The sequence below is a fragment of the Vipera berus genome (genome assembly GCF_964194415.1).
Source record: "Vipera berus genome assembly, chromosome: 3".
Classification (NCBI taxonomy): Eukaryota; Metazoa; Chordata; class Lepidosauria; order Squamata; family Viperidae; genus Vipera; species Vipera berus.
The window spans coordinates 203,685,527-203,711,892 of record NC_138204.1 but is presented as its reverse complement, the minus strand read 5'-3'; the positions used below and the strand labels follow the sequence as shown (position 1 = coordinate 203,711,892).

The window sequence follows — 26,366 nt, the reverse complement described above, 5'->3', positions numbered from 1 at the left end:
GGAGACCCCAACTCTAACATATAACTTCCTTCTGGATTCTGATATTCATGAGAAATAGCAGAAACCCCCAGTGCTATTCTACCCAAAGGGAGAAATCTACATGGGATCCTACTGGGAGTGATGAAGAAGGAAATCTACTGTAAGTCCCAAAAAGTCTTTTGTACAAATGGGACAGGCATTTTGGTAGAACCCTCCATTCACTCCATAGCAATTTTCTTCCTCCTTCTACAGAACTGAATTCTGAAAAAATGTATAAGCAAACCTCTTAGTTTTCTATGAAGTTCACAGGAGTTACCTGCTAAACTTTCATTAAGCAAAGTGAAAAAGAAACAGGGGGAGGCAGTCAGGAGGATGCCTTCATCACCACATGCTTGAACTACTGCAATGTGTCCTTGATGCAGCAGCCCTTGAAGACAAGTCAAAGCTGGAGCTGGAACAGGATACAGTAGATGACATCCATTCTGAGACTGCTGAAGTGGTGTCCAAGAGGCTTCCAGGCCCAATTCAAAATGCTGATTATTACAAATAAAGCCCTATATACAGTATGGCACCAGGATGTATCAGGAGTCACATGGATTCTATCTGTCCTGTCTGAATATTTAGGGTGGATTGAGGGTCCCACCGCCACTATTGAGGTACACTTGACCCCAAACCTTCTGTAATTCCAGAAATTCTGGAGATCAGATGAAATGTTATAATCATAATAGTAAAGTTGGAAGGGACCTTGGAGGTCATCCAGTCCAACCCCCTGCTCAGGCAGGAAACCCTATACCATTTCAGAGAAATGGCTGGCCAGTCTCTTCTTAAAAACTTCCAGTGTTGGAGCATTCACAGCTTCTGGAGGCAGGTTGTTCCACTGGTTAATTGTTCTAACTGTCAGAAAATTTCTCCTTAGTTCTAGGTTGCTTCTCTCCTTGATTAGTTTCCATCCGTTGCTTCTTGTCCTGCCTTTGGGCGCTTTGGAGAGTAGCTTGGCTCCCTCTTCTTTGTGGCAGCCCCTGAGATATTGGAACACTGCTATCATGTCACCCCTAATCCTTCTCTTCATTAAACTAGACATACCCAGTTGGCTCTGACCTAGTAGTACATTTCTGACAGATGATCATTCAGCCTCTTTTGAATGGACACCTAGCCTATAGTATGATTGGTTATTATGCTAATTAATATTGATATTAATTCAAATTTGAAAAGTGCGGGGGAAAACTGACCATGTTGTGGTTTTCCCTTTATTATGCACCACCCAATGTCTTGTGATAGTAGCAGTATACAAACACTGAACAACAAAGGCATAAATTGCTGAGATTGCTAACATAACTCTGCTCACTCAAAATTCCTGACAGCTAAGTTAAAATGTTATGCATTTTTAGCTGTTAGGAGACAACAGGAAAAACAAAAGGTTGTAGCAGACCAACTGACCACAGGCAATGCAACCCCTGCAGTGGCTACTTACCCTTTGACCTGCAAACATGACAACCACAAATGGATCCACCAGGTCCTTACTATCGCCTATGAATGCTTTTGTGACATTGGCCATGATGCTAGAGTTCATTTTCGGAAGCTCCTCAGCTTTGTAGATTCTCACGTAAAATCGAGCCCAAGGTCTTTCTGATGGAAATCCCTTTGGAATCAAAAGGTTTCTGAAAAGGGATGGGGAGGGGGGGGAATGGAAGGAAAAAAAGGAACAGATGAGCTAACCTCTGAAGAAAACTCAACGAAGAAATTCCACAGAAATGGTTGCATGCATCAAAGCAACTCAATGCTTAACAAACCCTTGGCTGCAGCCCAAAGCTGTACAAATTTGCCACCCAAATTTCTCAATTTTGAACAGTTTCCCACCTCTGCAAATAAAGATGCTCACGTATGTATCATGCATTTCATTTTCAGTCCCGTTCTGAGATATTATTGATTATTCCTGGCTAGATTGGAGGCATTGAGACTGGCATTTTAAATTTAAATTTAAACAGCAAGCATGAGAGCCAGGATGGATCTGCACTGGAAGGAATTTAAACTCTTTCAAGTTATGGTCATAATTTGAACGGAGGGCCCTGGTTTGCCTTTTGATTTCATTAATGCCTCGCCACCATTACTTGTGTAAATGGTGTCTTTAGCACGGTGTTTCTCAACCATGGCAACTTTTAAGATGTGTGGACTGCACAGTGCTGACTGGGGGACTCTGGAGGTAGGAAGAAATTTATTAACTAGGCAAAGAACGATCCAGTGACTTTAATTCAGTAGCTTAATGGAATCTTCACTGCATTTACTACATTTCAAACCTAAAGTAAATCAAAAAGCTTCTCTCCATAAAATCCCTAGAAATTCTGCAGCAGTTAAGAGTGCTGTTTCCCAAGGTGCTCTTTAATCAAAAGCAAACCGACAAAGCTGTGAGAGAGACTTTGTCAAGCATCACTAAGACCCCTGTTATTCCTGCAGGATTATTTTGCACGGCTGCTGCTTCTTTATATTGACCCCAAGGGCCAGCCAGAGAAGAAGGAAAGTGACATTATACTTCTCTATCTGCTCTTCGGCATCACTTCCTTTCTGAGTTGGTTGGATCGTGTCTCCTTTCCCTGCCACACTGATATCACATTTCAGGTATCCCTTGACTCCTGTTCTAATGTCAGCTGGATTTGTGAGAACGGCCCATTTGTCACAGAATTGATGTCCTGGAAAAACATACAAAGAGAACAGTGCCCAGTAGAGGTTTTGAGACCCCTGCTAATAGCAATACAGCAACCCTCAACTTACGACCACTATTGAGGCCCAAAGTTCTATTGCTAAGGGAGACAGTTAATAAGTGTCTTTCGCCCCATTTTGCGACCTTTCTTGCCACAGTTACTAAGTGAATCACTGCGGCTGTGAAGTTAGTAACACAGTTGTTAAGTGAATCTGGTTTCTCCATTGACTTTGCTTGTCAGAAGGTCGCAAAAGGTGTTCACAAGCGTCTGGGACACTGCAACTGTCATAAATATGAGTCAGTTGCCAAGTGTCTGAATTTTGATCATGTGACCCCGGGGGATGCTGCCATGGTTGCAAGTGTGAAAAACGGTCACAAGTCATTTTTTTTCCTCTGCACTTGTAACTTTGAACGATCGCTAAATGAACTGTTGTAAATTGAGGACTACTTGTACAGGTCTCGACTTAACAATCGTTTGTTTAGTGACCATTACAAAGGCATTGAAAAAAGTGATGACCATTTTGATCACGTGATGAAAATTCAGACACTTGGCTACTGGTAGGTATTTATGACGGTTGCAATGTCCGGGCATCATGTGACAAGCAAAGTCCACTTTCAGTACTTTTTCTGGCTTTTTCGATAAAATTTGTTCCACATCAAGTTCCACTTTCAGTACTTTCTCTGTCTTGTCATTCCTTAACTAACATCTTTTAGACATAGTCTATCCATCTCCAGACATCGTTACTGACAAGTGTTGGTACTGTAGTCACTAACTCCATTGTTCAATGATCTCTTTTAACATTTCTGAAGTTGAAACATTTTGGGTCATTGTGTAAGTCCCCAGCATCAACAACAGGCTTGCGATTTTTGCTCTAGCTTAGAATTGTTAGTCCCATTTAGTATCTACTTTCTAAAAAAATCATAAAATAATTAATCTAACACAGCCAAAAGACGTCTGTTTCCCATCAGAAGCTATTTATTTTTAAATATAAAATCATCAGTAAAGTCAATGTTCCAAATTTATCTGGATTTTTAACCCATTTATAACTTTCTTGCATCAAAATTTTGTTTAGACTTTAGCTGTTTATTTCAAATTTGGTAAGTACTTAAGCTTATAATTAATCTATTATTCAGATTTGAAGATAAATACTAATAGCTTTAACATAGTTATTAAGCAATTCCTACAAGCAATTAGAAAGCGTGACTTGAGAATTTTGTGTTTTTAAAAGGCTCTGCCACGTTGCAAGAGGCACTCAATTCCATGGAAAATCACTGTCCTGTGGCTTTCTCTCCAAGAGAAGTCATCCGGACCACATGTGGGCGATCTCCTGTTTTACCATTATCCGGGAGAGATTTGAAGCAGTGTACAGTATTCACCGGTTTCTTGATCTTTACTGCAGTCATTGCCTCCACTTTCATGGAGACATCTTCAATTCACATATCACCCCCAGAAGTCAAGAAATAATATTAAATCTTGTTTATGAACTCCAGCTCGATGAAAGCAATCTTTGTAATTCTATTTCTGAAGGATTATGATCACCTTTAGGTTAATGGCAATGTATTCAAATATTCTGCCTCTGGATCTTGTCCTTTCTTACATCAGGTTGGTGCCAATTTTCAAACTTCTAACACAGCAGAAGTTGTGATCCAAATTTGTCCACTCTCAGGGGTAACCTTAATATAGATGATTCAATATGGGCAGTAAATATGCAATGCCTTAATGCCTCATTAAGTAACACCAGCTGCCTGCAATTAGTGCAGGTTCGCATCCCACCAGGCTCAAGGTTGACTCAGCCTTCCATCCTTCCGAGGTAGGTAAAATGAGGACCCAGATTGTTGGGGGCAATTAAGCTGACTTTGTAATAATGCCGCTTGGGGTGTGTGAAAGCCCTAATAAGCAGGCATATACATAGAATGAAGGCTACTGCTAAGTTTGTAAAGCCGCCCAGAGTCTTCGGAGAAGGGCGGGATATAAATGGAATTAAAATAAATAAATAAATAAATAAATAAATAAATAAATAAATAAATAAATAAATAAATAAATAAATAAATATCTACACAATCCAGAAGTGGATTGGTCTGCTTGCTTTTTGTTTTAATTGCAAGTTAAGTGAATTAGCCTCAAGGTCCAACAAGTTAAGGAGAAAAAAACTGTTTAACAAAAAGAGAAATTGCTGAAAGTAGCTTGCTTACCTGGTTCGTTGTAAACGGTTCCCAAATCTACTTTGAAGGAGCCAATCAATACACTTCTTATAAGTTTGTTATGCATAACCTGCCAAGGAAGACATGTAAAATGTTTGTATCCTCTCTCTCTCTCTCTCTCTCTCTCTCTCTTATTATTATTATTATTATTATTATTATTATTATTATTATTATTATTATTATTATTATTATTATTATTATCTAATATGCTACCTTAATCACTAAAGCAACTTTACCCACAGAAGTTACATTTCTGGAGTATAAACATTTTTATTATATGAAAGTTTATACTCCAGAAATGTTCCTTCTCTGACATTTAAACTTTCCAAAGGCAGAAGAACCAGAGCAGTTATTTACCTTTGGAATAAATATTCTTGGGCCTGTCTGTTAATCATTCTATAGTATAGGGATGACAGAAAATAAACTGAATTTGAATTTAACTAATTTCATATTTTCCAGGCAATTGTAGAAACAAAACAATTGAATTTTTTTTTTAAAAAAAATCTCAATGCCATTCAATTAGGGTCAATTAGTAATTAGGAAAAAGTCTGTCCAAATATCCAAATATCCATAAAATTAATGTATAAATTGCACTCTATTTTGGAAAAAAATGACTGTAAAAACCTCATATAAAATATCTCCAAATAAAAAGGTGCTTGGGGAAATATCTATCCAAATGGATATATCTTTAAATACAAACATTTTTTAAAATAGCAAATTTGGTGCAACATATTCCACAGATATGAAGAAATAACAAGATACTGGGAGACTTGGAAATTTTGTTCATAATTAATATAATTCAACTCTTCTTTTATTTTGGCGGGAGCTTTTAATCCTGCATATCCCTCTGCATTTTACCCTTTCTTGTCATTTTAATCCATTGCCGTAATTCATTCTGTGCAGAAGTGTCTGCAGGATAGAACATGGTCAAAAAAGTCACAATGATATCTGTGTTGGTGCAATCAAAGTGCCATCCATTTGTTACATCAACAATAGGCAGAGCTTTGATCTCATCATTGTGGCTTTTTGACTGCACCCTGCAGACACTCCTGATTCTATGACACAAGGACCACTAAAAGGAATCGGATTGTTCATATTTTCTATCAGTGCAGTAGAATCAATCAATCAATCAATCAATCAATCAGTTAACAGCTCCAGTCCCTTTGATTGTGCAAACAAATTAGTTACAACAGTGTCCATGTCAGGAAGAGACATAAATTTTGGATGTTGGTTGTGAAGTTGTCTTATTTCGTATAAAGTGGGTCTGACCTTGACAGCCCAAATTTAAATGCTGATTTAAATGCATAATATAAAATACAGGAACCCAACAGAAAATAAATCTGAGAAGAAAATAGATTGTTCCAATTAGAAATAAAGTTAAAGAGGCAGTGTTCAAAAATGCATGAGCCACTTATTAACATAAAGTCATCCAGTCAGTTTTTAATTTTTACAAGTACAAGCCATCTCTCTCCTACACAACCAAATTTGTTCCTTAGATTTTCAAACAACAAATTACAGTAATTGTCTGCCCAAGATGTATATATACTTACAGAGATGTTGATAATTTTGTCAAACAGATGAACCTGAGGCCCAATGAAATCAAAGAGAAAATACTGAGAAGGAAAAAAAACCCCAAACAATAAGTATAACAGAATTTAGAAGAGTATCTTTAGAGCTCATATCTTTAAATTTTCCAGCAAAGGGTAACATGAAAGAATAACATAAAAGGAAAAATAATAATTTCAACTTCTTCATCACTGTGTTTCTCATCCATTTGAGAGGCAATTTTTATTGTTATCAGCTTTGAATCATAATAATTGCAGAATTGATTTCTGATTCCTGATATATATTTTTTCACTTGAACCCTAAATTAAATTATAAGTCCTTCTCCTAAAGGAAAAAAATCTGGGAAGTAAAGTTTAGTGAAACTACTAGGCAACTCCAACAAACATTCATAGCATGCTTAAGCTACATGTTCATTTGGAAGATATCTTAGAATGTGCAGGTAGTCCTCAACTTATAACCGTCTGCTTAGTGTCGTTCAAAATTACAGTGTACCTTCCCAGAGCTTTGTACGATCCAGATTTAAAGTTTGGAGTGCTACTCCCCATCCCCATGGTCACATATGACTTTTTTTTGCTGGAAACTGGTCTTTAATTCTAATTTCTGCCAAAAAATGCCTATTGTAGATAATAGATTCACTTAATGACTGCAGTCTTTGCTTAATGACCAAGGTGTTTGCTTAACAACCATTGTAAAAAAATTCATAAAATCAAGTATGGTCACATGGTGACCTGCTTAATGACTGACATGACTTACAACCATAATTCCAGACTCACTTACAGATGTATTCTTCCCCATATCACTCTAATGTAGGTACGTATACCCCCAAATGGGGAAAAACCCTCCAACGGGTGACACAGCTGGCCTTTTAACCATCTTATTCATTTTACTAAAAAAAAAAACAGCAAAAAGCAAACCAGCTGGGACATCTGTGTTTTCTAACCACTCAGCTCAGTTTACATACTTCATTATAAAATGGTGTATTAGTTCCTTCTTTGACAGTAGTCTGCTTCTTTTCATCCCCAATTTCTATAATCACCACCGGATCTATATTCTCTCCAACGAGCTGCCGTGCTTCGATGATGGTTATGGCAATCTGCAAGAATGCAATGCAAATTTGACTCAGAATCTGTCAGGCAGGAAAGACCAGGTGCACATGCGAAGGTTCAATTGGGCTGCTTTATTGCTGAAAGCCTATGCGCAGGAATCTTCTCAACTAACACTCAGTATCTGGTCAGAGTTAGATAAAGGTCAACAGCACTCAAGGGGTTTAGGCTTAGTTTCTTTGTAGCTACGTAGGGATTCTAGGCCAATCCCTCTTTTTCACTCCCCCCCCAGGTTCTGCCATTCCTTCTCCTACAAAATCGAAAAGGATGTTCAGGTCCTTGACCAAAGACACTGGGCATCAGTTTGTACTTTACCTGATAATTTTGCGTTTTCATTTCCGATTCATGGATCTTCAACTGCAGCTTGGCTCTGTTTCCATTTCAGAAGATAATGACAGGAGTCAGTCTTCAGAAGCTACACTTTACATAGTTAACAAGTCTAATATGATTTAAGTTGTCCATTTCCATATTTAGACAGAGGGCTTACTTAAAATTGCAAGTTATTCAGAGAACTACTGTATTAGAACATAGGCAATGATCCAAGTTTCAGAATTAAAGCACTTATGGCCCTGATTCACATATATTCTTCTAAGAAAGGTTGTTAGGAGAACCAAATTTGGCTTGGTTCGTGTATAGCAAAAAGTGTAATGTTCAGTTCACTCAAAATGCCAAGCCAAAGCCAAAACTATGTTTTCAAGTTCATTCCCTAAAGAGTTAGGAACAACCTCTTTCTGAACCCTTGGGAGCCTGATGTACAGGGCATTAAATAATACCAGCAATTATGAGGTTTGATGGCTGCATATGTTATACAACATTGGAGAGAAACCATCATTTCATAATAATGTCAGGTTTCAGCATCCAAAAAGTCCTATGTTCAGTCAGTTGGAGAATTTTAATCAGCTTTGGAGAAAATGGCAATCAATCACTACTACACATGGTGCATCTAGATGACCTTCTGTATTAAAGGCACCATCATCCTCAACATGATTTACTATGGAAGACAAACAATAGAGTGCTCTGTTAGTCTTTTTCTAGTAGCATCCATTCTAGCAGCCAAATGCTAGAAGGATTTCTGTTTTTAAAACCAGGCAGCCCAAACATTTCACTGTCTTAGAATGAGTGTTTAGTATATTTTCATATGTGAAATCTGCAGTGACTGAGTTTGCATAACATACTATTCTAGGCTAAAATGTTTTATAAATCAGACCTTCATGGAAAACTAGAAAAATGTCCTTCCTTCCTTCCTTCCTTCCTTCCTTCCTTCCTTCCTTCCTTCCTTCCTTCCTTCCTTCCTTCCTTCCTTCCTTCCTTCCTTCCTTCCCTCCCTACCTCCCTCCCATATCAACTGAGAACACAGAAAGGTTTAATTATGGATGGAAAAGCTAAAATGCATGTTGAAAAATTATAAATTGGTGTCATCTATGCCATTGTGGGTATATATGAAAGTAGGAATTAGTAGGTTAGTGATACTTGCATTCAGCACAGTACTGAATGGGATAATGGAAAAGAGATGATTTTTTGAAAATATCATGGACATTCTGAACGTACGTCATCCAAGTAAAAATTCCCATAGAAGTGAATATATATATGTAGCTCAGGGTTGCAGCCTTGGTACTCTCTGAACTTGGTTGTTTGCATGCAGGTAATTCATTACCCAATTAACTAACATCAGAGTGGAATTTGCAGCCTGTTTAAATAGAGCACTTTGTTGTTGGGAATGTGTTTTTTTTCCTTGGTAATTCCTTGATTAGGGCATTGTTTACTGCTTGATTGATTGCTGGGTATTAATCCCTGCTTATCTGGGTGTTGGCTGCTAGAGATAATGTGCTCTGGTCTTTTTGTTTCCTTATTCGCTTTTTATTGTCTCTTTGGAGTGTGCAAATATGGTTTGTTTTTATGCATTTATTGATGGCTGATTTTGGTGAATGCCAAGTTTCTGGAACTCCTTAAGTAGTTTTGGATTTAGCCTGATCTAGGACGGTCACAATTTCACAGTTGAAGACAGTTGAGTCTGTCCATGTGTGATGAGATTTAGGAGCTTGCATGGTGTTTTCTGACTACTAGTTGGTGTTCATGGATGTGCTCTGATAGTCTTCTGCCTGACTGTCCTACAGAGTAGCTGTTATCGTCCTTACATAGTATGTTGTAGATGTCTTTGTTTTTTTCTTCTTGGTCTACTGGGCCTTTTGGCTTACCTAAGAGGTTTTGGAGGCTTTAGTTGGCTGGTGTGCCACACAGTAATGCCATGTGGCTGTAATAGACTGTGGGTTGGTTCTGAAGTGTAACTCACTTAACAACAGTCTTGCTTAGCAACGGAAATTTTGGGCCCCATTGTGATCATAAGTCAAGGACTATCTGCAACGTTGATTCGCCTGAAATGGAAGAGTGTGTTGGGAATATATGCATTTACCTGTGCTTCTGGTGAATAGACTAAACAATAGTAGCAACTGGTACACTGTTGGAGACCTTGAAGGACTATGTTGAGGACAAATTATCCTGGACAAGATTTATCTTCGTAGTTGCTAAAAAATTGACACCAATTGGACAGCACATGATCAATGTAGATTTCCTTTCTTTAGTATCCTGAGATGTGCCTTGGATACCCAGATGAATGAATGAATAAACTATCTGCCTTACTCAGAAGCTTTGAGTAATGTTCATCCCTGTCTGCTCAGTTACTATTAAGAGAATACTTTGCTGACAAGGGAATACTTTCCATTCTTCCCCATTCATTGGCCATAACAATGGTGATGGGTCTTCCCAATATTTTGCTAGGATAGCAGCCCCCAACCTTTCCAGTAACTGTTTCTGTGGAGGGTGTTTTTTCCATGCACCAGGGCTATGTGGTTTCACATGCTGCCTGGATCCTGCACATGCACAGATGGGGCTTCGCTCCCTTGCGCGGCCCAGTTCCTGGCAGGCCATAGGCTGCTGCTGGGGTTTGGGGATCCCTGTGCTAGGACATCTGTAGAACTGGACAATAGTTTGGAAATACGTTGGAAGTATGTGGGAATCTGGGAATACAAGCATAGCCTCTGTAACTCCTTAAAGCAGCTGCATCTTTTCCAGGAAAGCAGGCAGGTGCTGCGTTCATGCCCATATGTGCTGAAAAACACCTTTTTGGAACTCAATTTGTACCAATCACACAGCCATAGTCACTTATTCAAAATTTGCTTTATGTTTAAATATTAACCACAAAGACACTGTTATCAGCCCAAAGAGCAGGATATAACACTGGGAATGTTGAGGTCGCCTGCTTGCCAAACTGACAAGAGTTCTTACATGATATCAAATATAACTATCAGTCTCACATATATGAAAAATGCTGCTGTTCGTGTACTTTGTAGCTTCAACTGTCACATGGACCTAGAAGGTGGATTCAATTTTTGACCGAAGTCAGCAACTTGCTTTCTATAGACAAGATTAAAAGTTAAATCACGATTGTTGAACTATTCCTTCCCACTTTTTCATCTGATGCAAGTTTGCCTTCAGATGGCAACATTTTGTTGACATAGATTCTGCCTCCTCCTCCATGTCATTATCCGCAAACAGCTTCCACAAGCATATTGGTTTTACACTTAAGCACTCCAACTCTCAACCTGCTAAGGGTTAATGCCAGATGATGGAGAAAAGTGACAAATTCCATGGTTTCCAGTCTTTGGCTAGATCAACAAGAGACAGGAGTATTTAGCAAGGGAAAAGATTTTTTTTTTGACCTATATACCTTTTACTCCAAGACGCTGAAACTCCAGAGTTACAGATGGAGTCAGATTCATCATTCAGCATATCTTCTAGTTCACCATCTTGACCACTCACAACTTCATGCTGTAAATGTTCAGATATCTGCTCCTCTGTGGAAGAAAGATATATATATCTTATATATATTAGCAATGGAAATTTTGGGCTCAGTTGTGATCAGAAGTCGAGGACTACCTTATACGTATATGGACTATCTTGTTGTTGTTGTTGTTAGTTGCGAAGTCGTGTCCGACCCATCGCGACCCTATGGACAACGTTCCTCCAGGCTTTCCTGTCCTCTACCATCTTCTGGAGTCCATTTAAGCTCACGCCTACTGCTTCAGTAACTCCATCCAGCCACCTCATTCTCTGTCGTCCCCTTCTTCTATTGCCCTCAATCTTTCCCAGCATTAGGCTCTTCTCCAGTGATCCTGAAGTTGAAATGGACTATCTTACTGGAACTCTAATCCAATACATGTTGCTTTGATAATATGAATTCTACTTCATTACTTTGTTTGAAATGCCTGCCTAACAAGGTTAATAATGAAGTGCTGTGTGACGTTTTGCTTATTTATCTGCTCATAATTAAAAGGGAAATTTGAAATAGTGGACAAGTTAATCAGGCCTCTTGATGGCTAGCTTTGGTTTAGATTTATAACTGTACATTAGTTCTCTCCTTCCTCTCCCTAAAATACCAATCCCCAAAGGGAAAAAAACAGGTAGATAAATGTAGGGAGGACCTTTGAGATTTAAAGCAATAATCCATTATAACTTATGTGGCCGAGAAAGTTGATTTGTTTCAAATTATGAGAATCTTCTCTGATCAAAGCTGCTAAAAGTTAAAAATTTCCTGCCATTTTGGGTAAGCAATGCTCAATAGTGTAGTAGGCCCTAAAATAGGTTTAATATTCTAAGCAAAAAGCCAAACCCTTTTGTTCTTTCTCTTCCCTTTAAAGGTCTAAAGATTTCTGGATTTTGCATCCATATCTTGACCATTGTGGTTTCTGGACATCCAAAAATGTTAATTAAAGTCTCAAGCCATCACATATTTATCCACCTCTGATCTAAAATTCTGCTAATCCACTAGAGTAGGGGGTTAGGAAACTATGCCCCTTTTATGACTTGTGGACTTCAACTCCCAGAATTCCTGAGCCAACCATGTGACTCAGGAATTCTGGGAGTTGAAGTCCACAAGTCATAAAGAGCCCATAGTTCCCTACCTCTTCACTAGAGAAATGCTCTAGAACAGAGGTCCCCAACCTTTTGGACACCAGGGACCGGTTCCATGGAGAAAGGTTTTTCCACAGACCAGAGAATGTGTGGTTTTGTGTGCTGCCTGCATCTCAGCAATGGGGCTTTCCTTGTTTGTGTGGATTGGTTGCTGGCATGCCAACGCCCACTACTGCTCCACGGACCGGGGGTTGGTGACCCCTGCTCTAGAAATTTCTCTGCATTGGAGAAATGCTCTAAGCAAATCTTCTCAATGGGTGAGAAGAGTCTCAACTGAGAACCAATTTGGTCTAGTGGTTGAGGCACCAGGCTAGAAGGCAGAACCCTGTGAGTTCTAATCCTGCCTTAATCATGAAAGCCGGCTGGGTGACTTGAAGCCAGTCACTCTCTGTCAGCTCAACCCACCTCACAGGGTTGTCGTAGTGGGGAATATAGCTGGAGGAAAGAGTACAGTATATGTTTGCCACCTTGAATTATTGATAAAAATAATAAAAGGAAATAAATAAATAATAAATGAAGGCTCTGAGTTTTCAAATCTCCTGCTCTAGAGAATAGTGAATCAGCATGGAAAATGGCACCAATCTTGTTAACTCACAAACAAAAAATAATAATCTATTGACCTTGTGCTATTAATGCTTGAAAAATCTTCCCTTTAAAAGAGACCGAGGTTCAGAGTTCAGGTTTTCCTGGACAAAGGTAACATGTTATCATTATTATGCACAGAAAACCCGATGTCTCAAGGAAGCAATTGCCCTGCAATATTTGGATATTAGATGACATCATCTCAAACTAGATAGGCTTACCTGTTGCTCCCTTGTTTGCAATGACTAATCCCTTGTCTGCTTTTCTCTTCATCTTCATCTTTATTCCAGCGAACAATCCTTTTCTGCAAATAATAGTGAGGAGGAGGAAGAGGAGGAGGAGGAGGAGGAGGAGGAGGAGATAAGCATCAAAACAAAACTTTTAATTCTTTCAACAGTATTCCAGGCTGCCTCGTTCAAGATGCTATTCTATTCTACTTCCATGCTTTATCTTCGATTTTTCCCTGGCATTCTTCGATTTTTACTCAGTGTTCCATTCTTCTTAAGGAAAGTCAGTCTTTGCTACGCTATTTCTGACCCTTCCACACCCTAGAATTCTTTTTCTTTAATGTTTCTTTTGTTTTATTATCTGCTAAACGTGTGGTTCTCCCAAAGCTCCTGGTGGCACCACCACCACCACTACCAGGTGTTGTGATTCAGGGTCAGCCTGTGGGTTCGGCATTTGGGTCGGACGACTCAGAGGAGGAGGAGGAGGGTGTTGGAGAGGTTGCTGAGGCGGTTGGAGAGCTTGCTGATGAGAGCCCTCAGCCAGGCCCCTCCCACCTGGTCATGACGCAGACCCAGCTGTGTGAGCCTGACAGCGTGGATGAAGATGACCCACAGCTGGCCCTGTTCAAGGACGTCCGACGCAGGAGGCAGTCAATCAGGAGTAAACAGAGGAAGGCAATGGGGCACCTTGGAAGGAGGCAGAGAGAAGCCACGCCCTGAACTGTATAAAAGGGGAATGCGTGGGAGGGCTGGTTTGCTGAAGGCAACCGCTTGAATAGTTCCTGTTTCATGGTTCGTGTTTGCTCTCTTTGCTCTCTTTGCTCTGTTTATGTTTTTATGTTAATAAATTTGGCAGGCTTAGTTCCAGCCTCTTGCCTTCTTGTAAAAGGGGTTGTCCCTGCCTTATCTGCAGGGCCGGTAGCAGGCTGGTACAGAACACCAGGGAATGGGACAACTTGCCACAACCAATTTGTTACAGCCAACTCGCCATGGCCAACTCACCACAGCCAACTTGCCATGGGACAACTCACTGCGAAACAATGTAACAATTCTATTTAATTATTTAAAATAAATTTTAAAAATATTTTGATTTTTGTCAATTACATTTCATTCTGTCCCTCCTTTTGCATCCTTTCTTTAATGATTCTACTCCGCCATTTCTTTGTTATTAGTGTAACTTTTGTCCAGCAACGAGTTTTCCTGTGGCGAGTTGGCCACAGCGAATTCTCATAGACCCCGACTACCATTCCTTCGGAGTGAGGATGGTATTCTTCTGACTATATTAGAATCCACACCCAGAAAACAAACAAACATTGCACAGGTGGCATGCTTTACATTTGTTTAAAGGTACTGCAGTTAGGCAAGAAAGTATGTGCACAAAAAAATAATTCCATAGAGTTTTGAAGAAGAAAACTTAGCTACCAATGGGCACAGATCCCATCCTTAATTCGTGTCCTGATATAACTAGGATCATCCCCTGTGATAGTTATTGACTGTAACATGGCAGACACAGCTGGGTGATCAACATGTCTCTCTTTTTTAAGTGACATTGCACATATGTAAAATGGAGATAGATTTGATCACTTGGTCACACCCACCAGTGATTATCACCATACACATACCAATGCCACTATAAAATAATAGGGTCAGATAATAAACCATTTCAAATCTGGCTAATTTGGCTAATCCAAAGTGTTGGTTGTGGATTAGTGCCATGCTTCTCAACCTGGGCAATTTCCAGACAGGTGGACTTCAATTCCCAGAACTCACACCTGGAAGAATTTGAGAAAAGATACTTTAGTGTGATATATGAACCCAACAGCAGTTTTTTTTTGCACTACCACCTTGTTCTATTTATTTGATCACAACAGTGTTTCTTGCCCCGAAGGTAACTGGACTTTCTTGTTTTACTTTGAAGACATTTCGCTTCTCATCCAAGAAGCTTCTTCAGCTTTGACAGGATGGTAGGGAATGGAAGGATTTATAGATAGATACAAAATCATCTACTGTATCTGCAGTCTTTTTAAAGTCTCAACGTCTTTTTTTGTATCATGGCGACCAAAACAGAATGCAATATTCCAAGTATGGCCTTAACAAGGCATTATAAACTGGTACAATCTTGATTCTACCCTCTGTTAATGCAGCCAAGAGTGTTGGCTTTTTTTTTGGCAGCTGCAGCACACTGCTGGCTCATATTTAAATGATTGTCCACTAGGACTCCAAGAACCCTCTCATTCAGCCAGGTACCACTTGTTCAATACCTGTGCATTTATCTGGTGTAGTTTAATCTTGACCTCTTTTGAATCAGGAACTGGCAAGCAAGTTTTAGTTACATTCACTCTTCCTGTGGGCTCACAGCATGAGTTTAAGGAATGTTTTCCAGTTAATCCTTATGCATTTTTTTAAAAAAAAATCATAGAACCCCCTCAATGGTATGACAGAATCCATGTGGAGTTGCCCTCCATGATGTATCATGAACATGTCAGCGAAAACCGCAGGGGACGAAACCAGCATCTTGCTGATAGAAAGTTCTGATTCCCAAATATATTGAGAGCTACCCAGCTGAGCATTTTGCTTCCGAGGCCACTGAAAGCACATCTGCAGAACAAATGGCACATCTGTGCAAAACAGTTAGAACCAGGGCTTTTTTTGTCATAGAACGCTCAGAACGGAGTTCCGGCACCTTTTTTGGATGGAACCTTGTAGGGTAGGCAAGGCGGGTTAGAACACACGCATCCATCCAAACATCTCAGTTCCCAAGCACTAGAACAGCCGGTGGCTGAGCAGTTGTTCCTAATGTTGTAAAAATATGAAGAGCATTTCCCGATGATTAAAAATAGAGAAGCTGAAACAGAAGCAGCACAGAAGCAGGAATCGCTCTCTCCGCTTCTATTTATTTATTTACTTTAATTTATATAATTTAGGCACCATCCCACTTGGCAACTTAGCCTTTAAAAAGGAGGAAATAATAGAATAGAAGAACAGGTCGTGTACATACAGAAGGAGAAAAAAAGGATAAACCTTAAGCATACACAGGTGCCCACAACACCCTACTCCAAGGCTTGGGAGAACGAGTTTGAAACACTTTCCCACACCTCTCTTAATTTTCCTGAGGAAAACGCTCAAATACCTCAAACCCAGTTTTTTGTTCAATATCTTGCTCAATTTAATCAAAAGTCAAGCAAAGAGTAATGGATTAATATTGCGGGGATATCTGCAAAAGCTTACTGTAAAGAGAACGAGTTTGAAACACTTTCCCACACCTATCTTAATTTTCCTGAGGAAAACGCTCAAATACCTCAAACCCAGTTTTTGTTCAATATCTTGCTCAATTTAATCAAAAGTCAAGCAAAGAGTAATGGATTAATATTGCTGGGATATCTGCAAAATCTTACTGTAAAGAGAATTTGCAATCTCTAGGTATTTTTTAAGCTGCTTTTAATGACTATATTCAGATCGGAATCGTTTTCATTATTCTGGCTGTATCTTGCATTATTGCTTCCAACTGTGTACTGGAAGCAAGGTTTAATATGAATAAAACTTCTTCCAAATGCTTCGTTATGTTACAAAGAGAAATCTGACTCTCTCCAACTGGAAAAAAACAGCCGATTGTGGATTTCTAGCAGTAGTCCCAAACAATGCATGTGCCTTTTAGATAAATTCTCTATTCTGGTGTTTTTTTTTAATCTCAGTGAGAGCTGGGGAACTGTGGAATTGAAGTCCATACATCTTAAAGTTGCTGTGACTGAAAAATATTGCATCCATTCCATCACCTATATACTTCAGGATTACCGTATGGTTTTGCTGACTATAAAAAGAAAAATAAATCAAGCAGAAAAATATATAGCTATGTCTTGGAAAGTGTGTTTCTTTAATTTTAGTAATGTTAAATACTGCTTTTAGAAAACGGCAGCATTTATTTTTAAAAGTTCCTAGAGCTCATAAATTCAAAGTATGTAGAAAATACTTAGCCTAGTGAATTTATTACAGGTAGTCCTCAACTTATGACCACAATTAAGCCCGAAATTTCCGTTGCTAAGCAAGACAGTTGTTAAGTGAGTTTTGCCCCATTTTATGACCTTTCCTCCCCCTTTGTTAAGTGAATCACTGCAATTGTTAAATTAGTGACATGGTTGTTAAATGAATTATACTTCCTCCCTGACTTTGCTAGTCAGAATGATGCAGAAGGTTATCGCATGACCCCAGGACACTTCAACCGCCATAAATACATGCTATTTGCTAAGCGTCCCAATTTGGACCATGTGACTGTGGGGAATGCTGCATCAGTCGTAAGTGTGAAAAAATGGTCATGTCACTTTTTTCAGTGCTGTTGTAACTTTGAACGGTCACTACATTAAAGGTTGTAAGTTGAGGACTATCTGTGGTCACTTGGGGATTAAGGATGTTTCAAAAGGAAGCAAAATGGTAGTCCAAGAATGAACTGTTGAATGCAAAAGCATGTCATTATGCAATTGTTAAATTAGTGACATGGTTGTTAAATAAATTATACTTCCTCCCTATATAGAGCCTTGGTGGAGCAGTGGGCTAATGCCTCCTTAAGTAACACCAGCTGCCTGCAATTAGTGCAGGTTCGCATCCCACCAGGCTCAAGGTTGACTCAGCCTTCCATCCTTCCGAGGTAGGTAAAATGAGGACCCAGATTGTTGGGGGCAATTAAGCTGACTTTGTAATAATGCCGCTTGCCCCCCCCCCCCCGAAAGCCCTAATAAGCAGGCATATACATAGAATGAAGGCTACTGCTAAGCTTGTAAGCCGCCCTGAGTCTTCAGAGAAGGGCGGGATATAAAATGGAATTAAAATAAAATAAAATAAAAATAAAAGACTTTGCTAGTCAGAATGATGCAGAAGGTTTTCTCAGTGCTGTTGTAACTTTGAACGGTCACTAAATTAAAAGTTGTAAGTTGAGGACTATCTGTGGTCATTTGGGGATTAAGGATGTTTCCAAAAGGAAGCAAAATGGTAGTCCAAGAATTAACTGTTGAATGCAACAGCATGTCATTATGCGGAAAATTAGTTACATTAGAACAAAGCTTATTGGTGAACAAACTAGATGTTTTTCTCACTGTCCTCCTTCATCTAAAAAAACATTCTACAGATCAAAATCCTGAAACCTGCATTGAGTAAACAGCCCTATTTAATTCGTATTTCCACCAATTATTCCAGGAAGTTGAAGTTTGAATACAGTAAAAGTCACAATTTCTTAAATAATCACTTGACAAGAAAAAGATTCCTTATGACCAAGAGCATGTATATTCATATTTAGATAGCTAATTTACATGTTTAAAATCAACATCATTTAAGAAAAAAAAATACATTCTGAAGATTTAGTAAATGTTAGCAAGATGTAGAGATTGTTTTTCAAGTAACTCAGTCAGGTAAATTGAAAAGTTCAGATATTTACTAATTCAGAATATATTCCTGCATATACTGTATATATAAAAATAAGTCCAACCCCTATATAAGATTAAATCAACCCAGTCTTATTGGGCAGCTCAAAAATTAAGCACATAACTGGAATGAGTTATTTGAGAAAATAAATCCATAAAGTAGTAAGACTGTATTCACATGTTAACTATTATTTTTTAAAACCATGGTTTATTAAGTAAATTTCAATTACTGGTTCACCAAAATGCTAGTGATAAATCATAATTTAAAAGACACAATAGGAGTTCACCCCGGGTGCCATGGCGACATGGATGAAAGAAATCGGAGCTCCGGTTTCCTAGTCTGATTTCGCTTCGTCTGGAGACCCAGAGAGGTTGGAAAGTTGCCCTGCAGAGGCAATGAGGAAGAACGGAAACCTTGGGATTTTGAAGCCAATGGCGGTGGGCCCAAACGGACTGAGGAAACTCTTTAAACAGGTGGGAGAAAGGCTGCCAGCAAATACACAGACAGTCCAAGCCATAGACAGCCAGGGAAGAAATGAAGAGCTGCGGCAGCACCGCCGAACAGCTGATTGTCAGCAACATGTTTGATCTGGGTAAGATTGTTCTTTATTTCTCTTCCCTTTGGACTTTTAAAATATAAATCCCTGAATTAGATAATTTTTAACAGTGAAAACCCCAGGAAGACTTGGGAAGAAGAGAGTTAAAAGCGGTGAGAAATATGAAACGGGGGAACAAAATTAAGGAATATTAAAAAACATGCAGAAAAGATTTGGCTCTTGCAGGTCGGAGCCCCGCCCAGCCGCCCTCGAGAGGGACCCGGAAGCATCCCGCATGCGCGCGACTCTTCTTGGAAAGTCTACGCCGCTGCGGGGCGCGTCTTTTCGGCGGTGCCGTGACGTCACCGGGTTAGGGGGCGCAAATTGCCCCGGGTGCTGACAACCCACGCTACGCCACTGTTATAGCCTAAAGCAATTGGCTTGTTTCTTTTTTTTTCCTTTTTTTCTCTTCTCTCTGTGGATTTACAAAATTTGCCTGATTGAACAATGAATGCACCAAACCTCACTAAAATTACCAAAAAAAAACCCTGCTTCTGTACCCTCTTCTGGAACATCTAGTCCAGCAAATCAGGGATCTATTGAAGCAATGTTACAACGAGAGAAGGCAAACAATCTCCAAAAAGAGATGCACATGACTTTACAACTAATGCAAGAAATGATGCAGAAGAATCATCAAGAAACAAAAACCAATTTTGATAAACTAAACGAACAAAGGCTTGACATAAAGACACAATGTGAGGTTCATCAATAAATGATTCTTAAAAATGAACAAAGAATTCAGAAGGTGGAAGATCAATCAGAAGATGCTGGGGGGGGGAATTGAAGCACTAATGACAGAGAATGAAAGATTAGAACAAGCAAATCAAAACTTAGAAGAAGAGGTTGCTGCTTTGGAAATGGAGAAAGCTGTACACTATTTGAGACTGCAGAACATACCAGAAGATAAAGAGGAAGATATAGCGGAAGTGATTATCAATCTATTAGCACAGGCCCCAAAAATTGAAAGATTGGAGATTCAGCAAGAAGTGGATGAAATATTTAAAATGAATTCAAGTTACGCATGGAAACACAAATTCCCCAGAGAAGTCCATGTAAGATTTATGAAGAAAACAACAAGAGATGAGATATTAAGAAGAGTTAGAGATAATCCATTACAACATAAAGATAAAGAAATAGTAGTGCTGAAACAGATTCCCAGGGATACTGGAAGACAATATCATTTCTTGACTACAAAGTTTCTTGCAAAAGGAGTAAATTTTAGACGGCTGATGCCAGAAGGGATTTTAATCAATTGAAATAATACAAGATATCGACTGGATTCAGTGTGGAAGGCAGAGGATTTTGATGAAAGATATACAGTAGAGCATTTCTGGGAGAAAGAATACAATATCAACAAGAGGATGGAAAAAGCCAGAAACAGACAGAACAAACAATAGAGGAAGCAATTACACAAGTGGAAGAAGAAAAAGAAAAGATGAATCAAGAAGATGAGGGAACAGTAAGAGAGCAGAGGATTACGAGATCAACAAGACCTAAATATAAGTAAATCAAAATTGAGAAGGAAAACAGATTTTTTTCAGTGAATATTAATGGATTGAATTCCCCATCAAAAAGAAAAAAGAATTTTCAAACAACTACAGAAATGAAACATTGATATAATTTGTTTGCAAGAGGCACACATAAAAAAAATCATAAATTTTTGGAAAATCCAAAACTTGGAAAACTTTATTACACATCAGCTCAACAAAAAAAAGTACAGTAGTAGTTATATATGTTAAAGAGGCAAAATATTCCAAAATGATTTATGCAGATGAAGAAGGAAGAATACTAATGGTAGACATATTTTTAAATCAAAAACAGATACTTTTGGTAGCAGTATAAATGTAATAATAAATAAAATAAATATATGCACCAAATAACAAACAAGAATTTTATCAAAACCTTCACAGAAAATTAGTAGAAATGGAATATCAAAATATATGCTTAATTGGGGATTTCAATGCAATAGTAGATGGGACATTAGATTATAAAAGCAGTAAATCAGGGAAACAAGGAAGAAAAAGATTACCTAAGATTTTTTTTTAATATGATCGGAGGAAATTGATGTACAAGATATTTGGAGAGAAATGAAGCCAGGAAAATCACAACATACATTTTATTTTAATAGTCATAAATCTTGGTCCAGAACTGATATGATTTGGATGGTGCCTGAATTAAGGGTTAATATGCAGGAAATTGAAATAGAATTAGGTACTTTAATCCTTTAAAAATGGTGAGGAAAGGAATGCAGAAAATATTAAGATGCACTTTGAATCAATCTATATTAAAAGAGGAAGAATTTATAGACTTAGCAACAAAAGAAATGGAATGTTTCTTCCAAGAAAATAAAAAAAGAAGATACAACATTACAAAATGTATGGGATACAGCCAAAGCATATTTTCTAAGCATAGCAATAACATACAGGGTGAAAAAAATAAAGAAAAGAAACAACAGTGTCAGTTGTTAAGAGAAGAATTTAAAAAATTAGAACTTGAACTACAAATAAACCCACAAAAGAAAATATTGAAAAGACAAATGGAAATAATAAAACATAAATTAAATTTAATAGAATCAGACAAATTGGCAAAGCAAAACGTTTTTGAAAATGCAAACAAACCAGGAAAATGGTTAGCTTATAAACTTAAAAAACAGAAGGAGAAAAAAATTGATAAACAATTTAGTAGATGAAAAAGGCTGTTTACAATTTAAAAATGAACCAATAAAAAAGATAATTAAAGAATACTATGAGAAACTATATGTTAAGGAAGAAACTCCATGGGAGAAAATCTCAATATATGGAAGAAAATAATTTACCAAAAATTCCAGAAAACTTCAAGACTATGTTAAATGAAAAAAATAACAATGATGAACTGACAGAGGCAATAAAAAGACCAAAAAAATGAAAACACACCTGGACCAGATGGACTCCCGGCAGAGTTTTATAAATGTTTGCAAGATACATTAAGTTTACCATTGAAAAATATACGTAACGAACTTTTATTGGAGGCAAAACTCCCAAATACATGGACAGAAGCAAATGTTACTTTGATACCAAAAGAGGACTCAGATTTGATCTAGATAAAAACTATAGACCGATATCACTACTGAATGTGGACTACAAAATCTTCACTTCAATAATAGCTGAGAGACTGAAAAGATTTTTGACTGAATTTATACACCCAGATCAAAACGGATTTTTGCCAAAGAGACAAATAAAAAATAATTTGAGGGTAATACTAGATATATTGGAATATTATGAACTCCATCCAGGGAAACAACTGGCCTTAGGATTTTTAGATGCCCAAAAGGCATTTGATAATGTTTCTTGGCAATTTATGATTCAACAACTAAAAACAATGGACTCTGGTCAAAACTTTATAAATATGATTCAGACAATATATCAGAAACAAACAGCAAAAGTGATTATAAATGGGGATTACACAGAGAATTTTGATATATGAAAAGGCACAAGACAAGGATGTCCATTATCCCCACTGCTATTTATCTTAACTTTGGAAGTTTTAAATAGAAACATTAGGCAAGATCCAGAAATTAAACATTTGAAAATAAAAGGTGAAACTTACAAAGTTGTAGATGATTTGGTATTCATTCTAGAGGAACCTTTAGAGATGATTCCTAGACTGTTGGAATTTGGAGAGATAGCAGGATTAAAGATAAATAGAGAAAAAACTAAAATGATAGTTAAAAATCTTACAGATAAACAAAAAAAGCAATTATTAGAAAAAATAGAATTTCAAATAGTCAAAAATGTCAAATACTTGGGAATATATTTGACAGCAAGATGTTCAACAATAAAAGAAGATAACTACATTAAATTGTTAAATCAAATAAAGCTTGATTTGGAAAAATGGAAGAATCTGCAACTGTCGATGTTAGGAAGAATTGCTATGGTGAAAATGAATATATTACCAAAAATACTATTTTTGTTTCAAATGATACCTATAAAACTGGAGGAAAAAATTCTTTGAAGATAACAACAACAACAACAACAACAAAGTTGGAAGGGACCTTGGAGGTCATCTAGTCCAACCCCCTGCTCAGGCAGGAAACCCTATACCATTTCAGACAAATGGCTGTCCAGTCTCTTCTTTAAAACTTCCAGTGTTGGAGCATTCACCGCTTCTGGAAGCAAGTTGTTCCACTGGTTAATTGTTCTAACTGTCAGGAAGTTTCTCCTTAGTTGCTTCTCTCCTTGACTAGTTTCCATCCGTTGCTTCTTGTCCTGCCTTCAGGTGCTTTGGAGAATAGCTTGACTCCCTCTTCTTTGTGGAGCCCCTGAGATATTGGAACACTGCTATCATGTCACCCCTCACCCTTCTCTTAGACATACCCAGTTCCAGCAACCGTTCCTTATATGTTTTAGCCTCCAGTCCCCTAATCATCTTTGTTGCTCTTCTCTGTACTCTTTCTTGAGTCTCAACATCTTTTTTACATCGTGGTGACCAAAACTGGATGCAGTATTCCACATATGGCCTTACCAAGGCATGGTAAAGAGATTTAAACTCTCTAGTTCAAAAAATTATCTGACAAGGAAAGAAAGCTAGAATTAAATTGAAAATGTTACAAGAAGCCAAGGGAAACGGAGGTTTTGGCTTGCCAGATTGGGTTTTATATTATCAAGCATCAATTTTAACATGGATAAAAGAATGGATAACTCTTAGAAATAAAAGATTGGTATTCTTGGAGGGACATGACCTGCAACTTTGTTAGCATCCTTTTTTATGGTATGGAAAAAATAAAATACATAAATACTTCCAAAACCACTACATTAGAAATGCACCATTATTAAAAATATGTCAGAGAAATGTTGGAAATGTAAACACAAACCAGGTAGTTATTATCATATGTGGTGGACATGTGTTAAAGCAAGGAGATATTAGACAACAATCCATACTTGGTTAAAAAAAATGTTAGAGAAACAAATGTTAGAGAATTTTTTTTAACTAGGTATAATGCCAGAAAAACTTGATAAGCAAAGTGATAACAGTGGCAAGAATTATATTTGCACAATACTGGATACCACCAAAAGAAGAAGTAATAATAATAATAAATACTACACTGTGCGGAAATGGACAGACTTACTTTAAGGTTGAAAGAAAAAGAAGAAACAGAATATTTTCAAAGTTGGGACCTATTTTATCAATGGTTAGAGAAAAGATTTAGGGATTAGGAATTTAATGTATATTAGTGAATAAGATACTCAGACAACATGTTTTTGTTGAATGATTACTATTGAATTCTGATGATAATAATAATAATAATAATAATAATAATAATAATAATAATAATAATAATAATAATAACAACAACAACAACAGCAACAACAACAACAACAACAATACCTGACTAATACCTAGGATGCTGGCAGCAGCCCGTGTCAACCATTAGTGCCAGTCAATTTGAGTGTTCAGTTGACTGAGTTTCATGTTTTATGAATAAAAGTTTTATAATAATAAAAGACACAACAGTTGAATTCCCACATCCCAAAACAAATCAAGCACATTATTTGGTTAAAAGACCTCCAGATTCATCACCTGCTTACTTGAAAGCAAGTTTATCTCTATTTGATGAAGCTTAGTCCTAAATAATTACCCAGTGGGCTGTAATTATCATTAGTTGCACACAGCTATGAAGAAGTTAGAATAACTAAGGAATCACTGAATAATTCTCAAATTTACCTGTGGGGTTGGGGGCTGTTTCCTGATGACTCCATCTTCCTTGTGAATGGTTGTCTTTCTGGCCTTGTCGTTTACATCTGTTCTCTCCTTAATATATATCTGCATTTGAGACAGCTCTGCTTCATAGTGAAGGGTTAGCCAGATCCAAGAACACCTCACTACAAGTTTAACCTGCTTCTTGTGCAAACAGCAGGCTTCCTCAGGTTGGTTCAGCTGGAAGCTTCCCTTCTTCAAACATTAAAAATATAATAAGGGAAGACTTGGATAGCAAAGGTGACTAACAAGCATAACACCAGATATGTCACTGGAAGGCCAAATCACAGAACTGCATCTCACTTACTTTGGCCATGTCATGCGGGGGAATTCAATGGAGAAAGCAATTATTAGAGTTAGCAATAAAAGAAAACCAGGCTGCAAAAGAATATGGTGGCTGGACACCATCAAAGCTGACACCAGCCAGAGCACGGAACAAGTCAAAGAACTAGATCGGAAGATATGGAGAGACCTGGCCTACAGAATTGCCGAAAGTCAGACGTGACTAAATGAATGAATAACATCATCATCATGAAAAGACTGGCTCCAAAAATGCTTCTGATTATGCACTGCTCCAAACTATGTTTTATTTTAACCGTGGTTAGTGGAACTGATCACAAGGACTGGATTCACACATCTAACTAAGCTGAAGCCTGAGCAAATTAGACGTGGTTTACTGGTTTTTACTTTTCTGAACTGATTTGGAAGGAGCAATAGAATGATATTCCCACAGAGCATAAATAAATACTATTTATTTAGCAAAACCTTTTTCATCGTAGCTAGAATCCTTCTCCAATAATCAAATGATTTTTATTTATTTCTATTTCTGCTTTTCTAATCGGAGCATGTTACAACCTACCAGCCTGTAATATGTTTATAAAAACTGTAAAAAACAAACAAACAGACATTAGATAAAAGCCTCCTTCTTTCCTTTAGCTTCTACTCCAAGAAATTTTAAGCATCAGGTCTGGCTCCCCAAAGCTACCCAGCTCCCAAAACAAAATAAAGGGGCAGTATTTTAATGTCTAATGTGTCACCAATATTGTTACTGACACTGGTGTTTAGTATCAAAGAGCCACTTTGATGAACTGGTTAAGTCAGAGGTCCTCCAAACTTGGCAACTTGAAGACGTATGGATGTCAGCTCCCAGAATTCCCCAGCCAGCTGAGGAATTGTGGGAGTTGAAGTCCACAAGTCTTCAACTTGCCAAGTTTGGAGAGCCCTGAGTTAAGGTATCAGGCTAGAAATCAGGAAACTGAATTCTAGTCCCATCTGAAGCACGAGGCCAACAAGATCACCTTGGATCA

General features: G+C 37.9%; 1 protein-coding gene across 3 annotated transcripts in view; it reads right to left on the bottom strand.

Moving 5' to 3' along the window:
- Positions 1 to 25,291, bottom strand: part of FER1L6 (fer-1 like family member 6) — a 101,212-nt gene extending 75,921 nt beyond the window's left edge. For 2 of the 3 annotated variants that reach the window (XM_081324885.1, XM_081324887.1), the window contains exons 1-10: positions 25,027 to 25,291; positions 22,912 to 22,968; positions 13,317 to 13,399; positions 11,270 to 11,396; positions 7,861 to 7,915; positions 7,404 to 7,535; positions 6,427 to 6,489; positions 4,868 to 4,946; positions 2,507 to 2,663; positions 1,451 to 1,637 (exon numbers count right to left, since the gene is read on the bottom strand). In XM_081324885.1, coding sequence (XP_081181011.1) covers positions 1,451 to 1,637; positions 2,507 to 2,663; positions 4,868 to 4,946; positions 6,427 to 6,489; positions 7,404 to 7,535; positions 7,861 to 7,915; positions 11,270 to 11,396; positions 13,317 to 13,399; positions 22,912 to 22,968; positions 25,027 to 25,061 — 975 coding nt within the window. In that variant the 5' untranslated portion in view covers positions 25,062 to 25,291. The remainder of the gene's footprint in view (positions 1 to 1,450; positions 1,638 to 2,506; positions 2,664 to 4,867; positions 4,947 to 6,426; positions 6,490 to 7,403; positions 7,536 to 7,860; positions 7,916 to 11,269; positions 11,397 to 13,316; positions 13,400 to 22,911; positions 22,969 to 25,026) is intronic. The other variant, XM_081324886.1, reaches the window with a different exon arrangement.
- Positions 25,292 to 26,366: the final 1,075 nt, after the last annotated feature.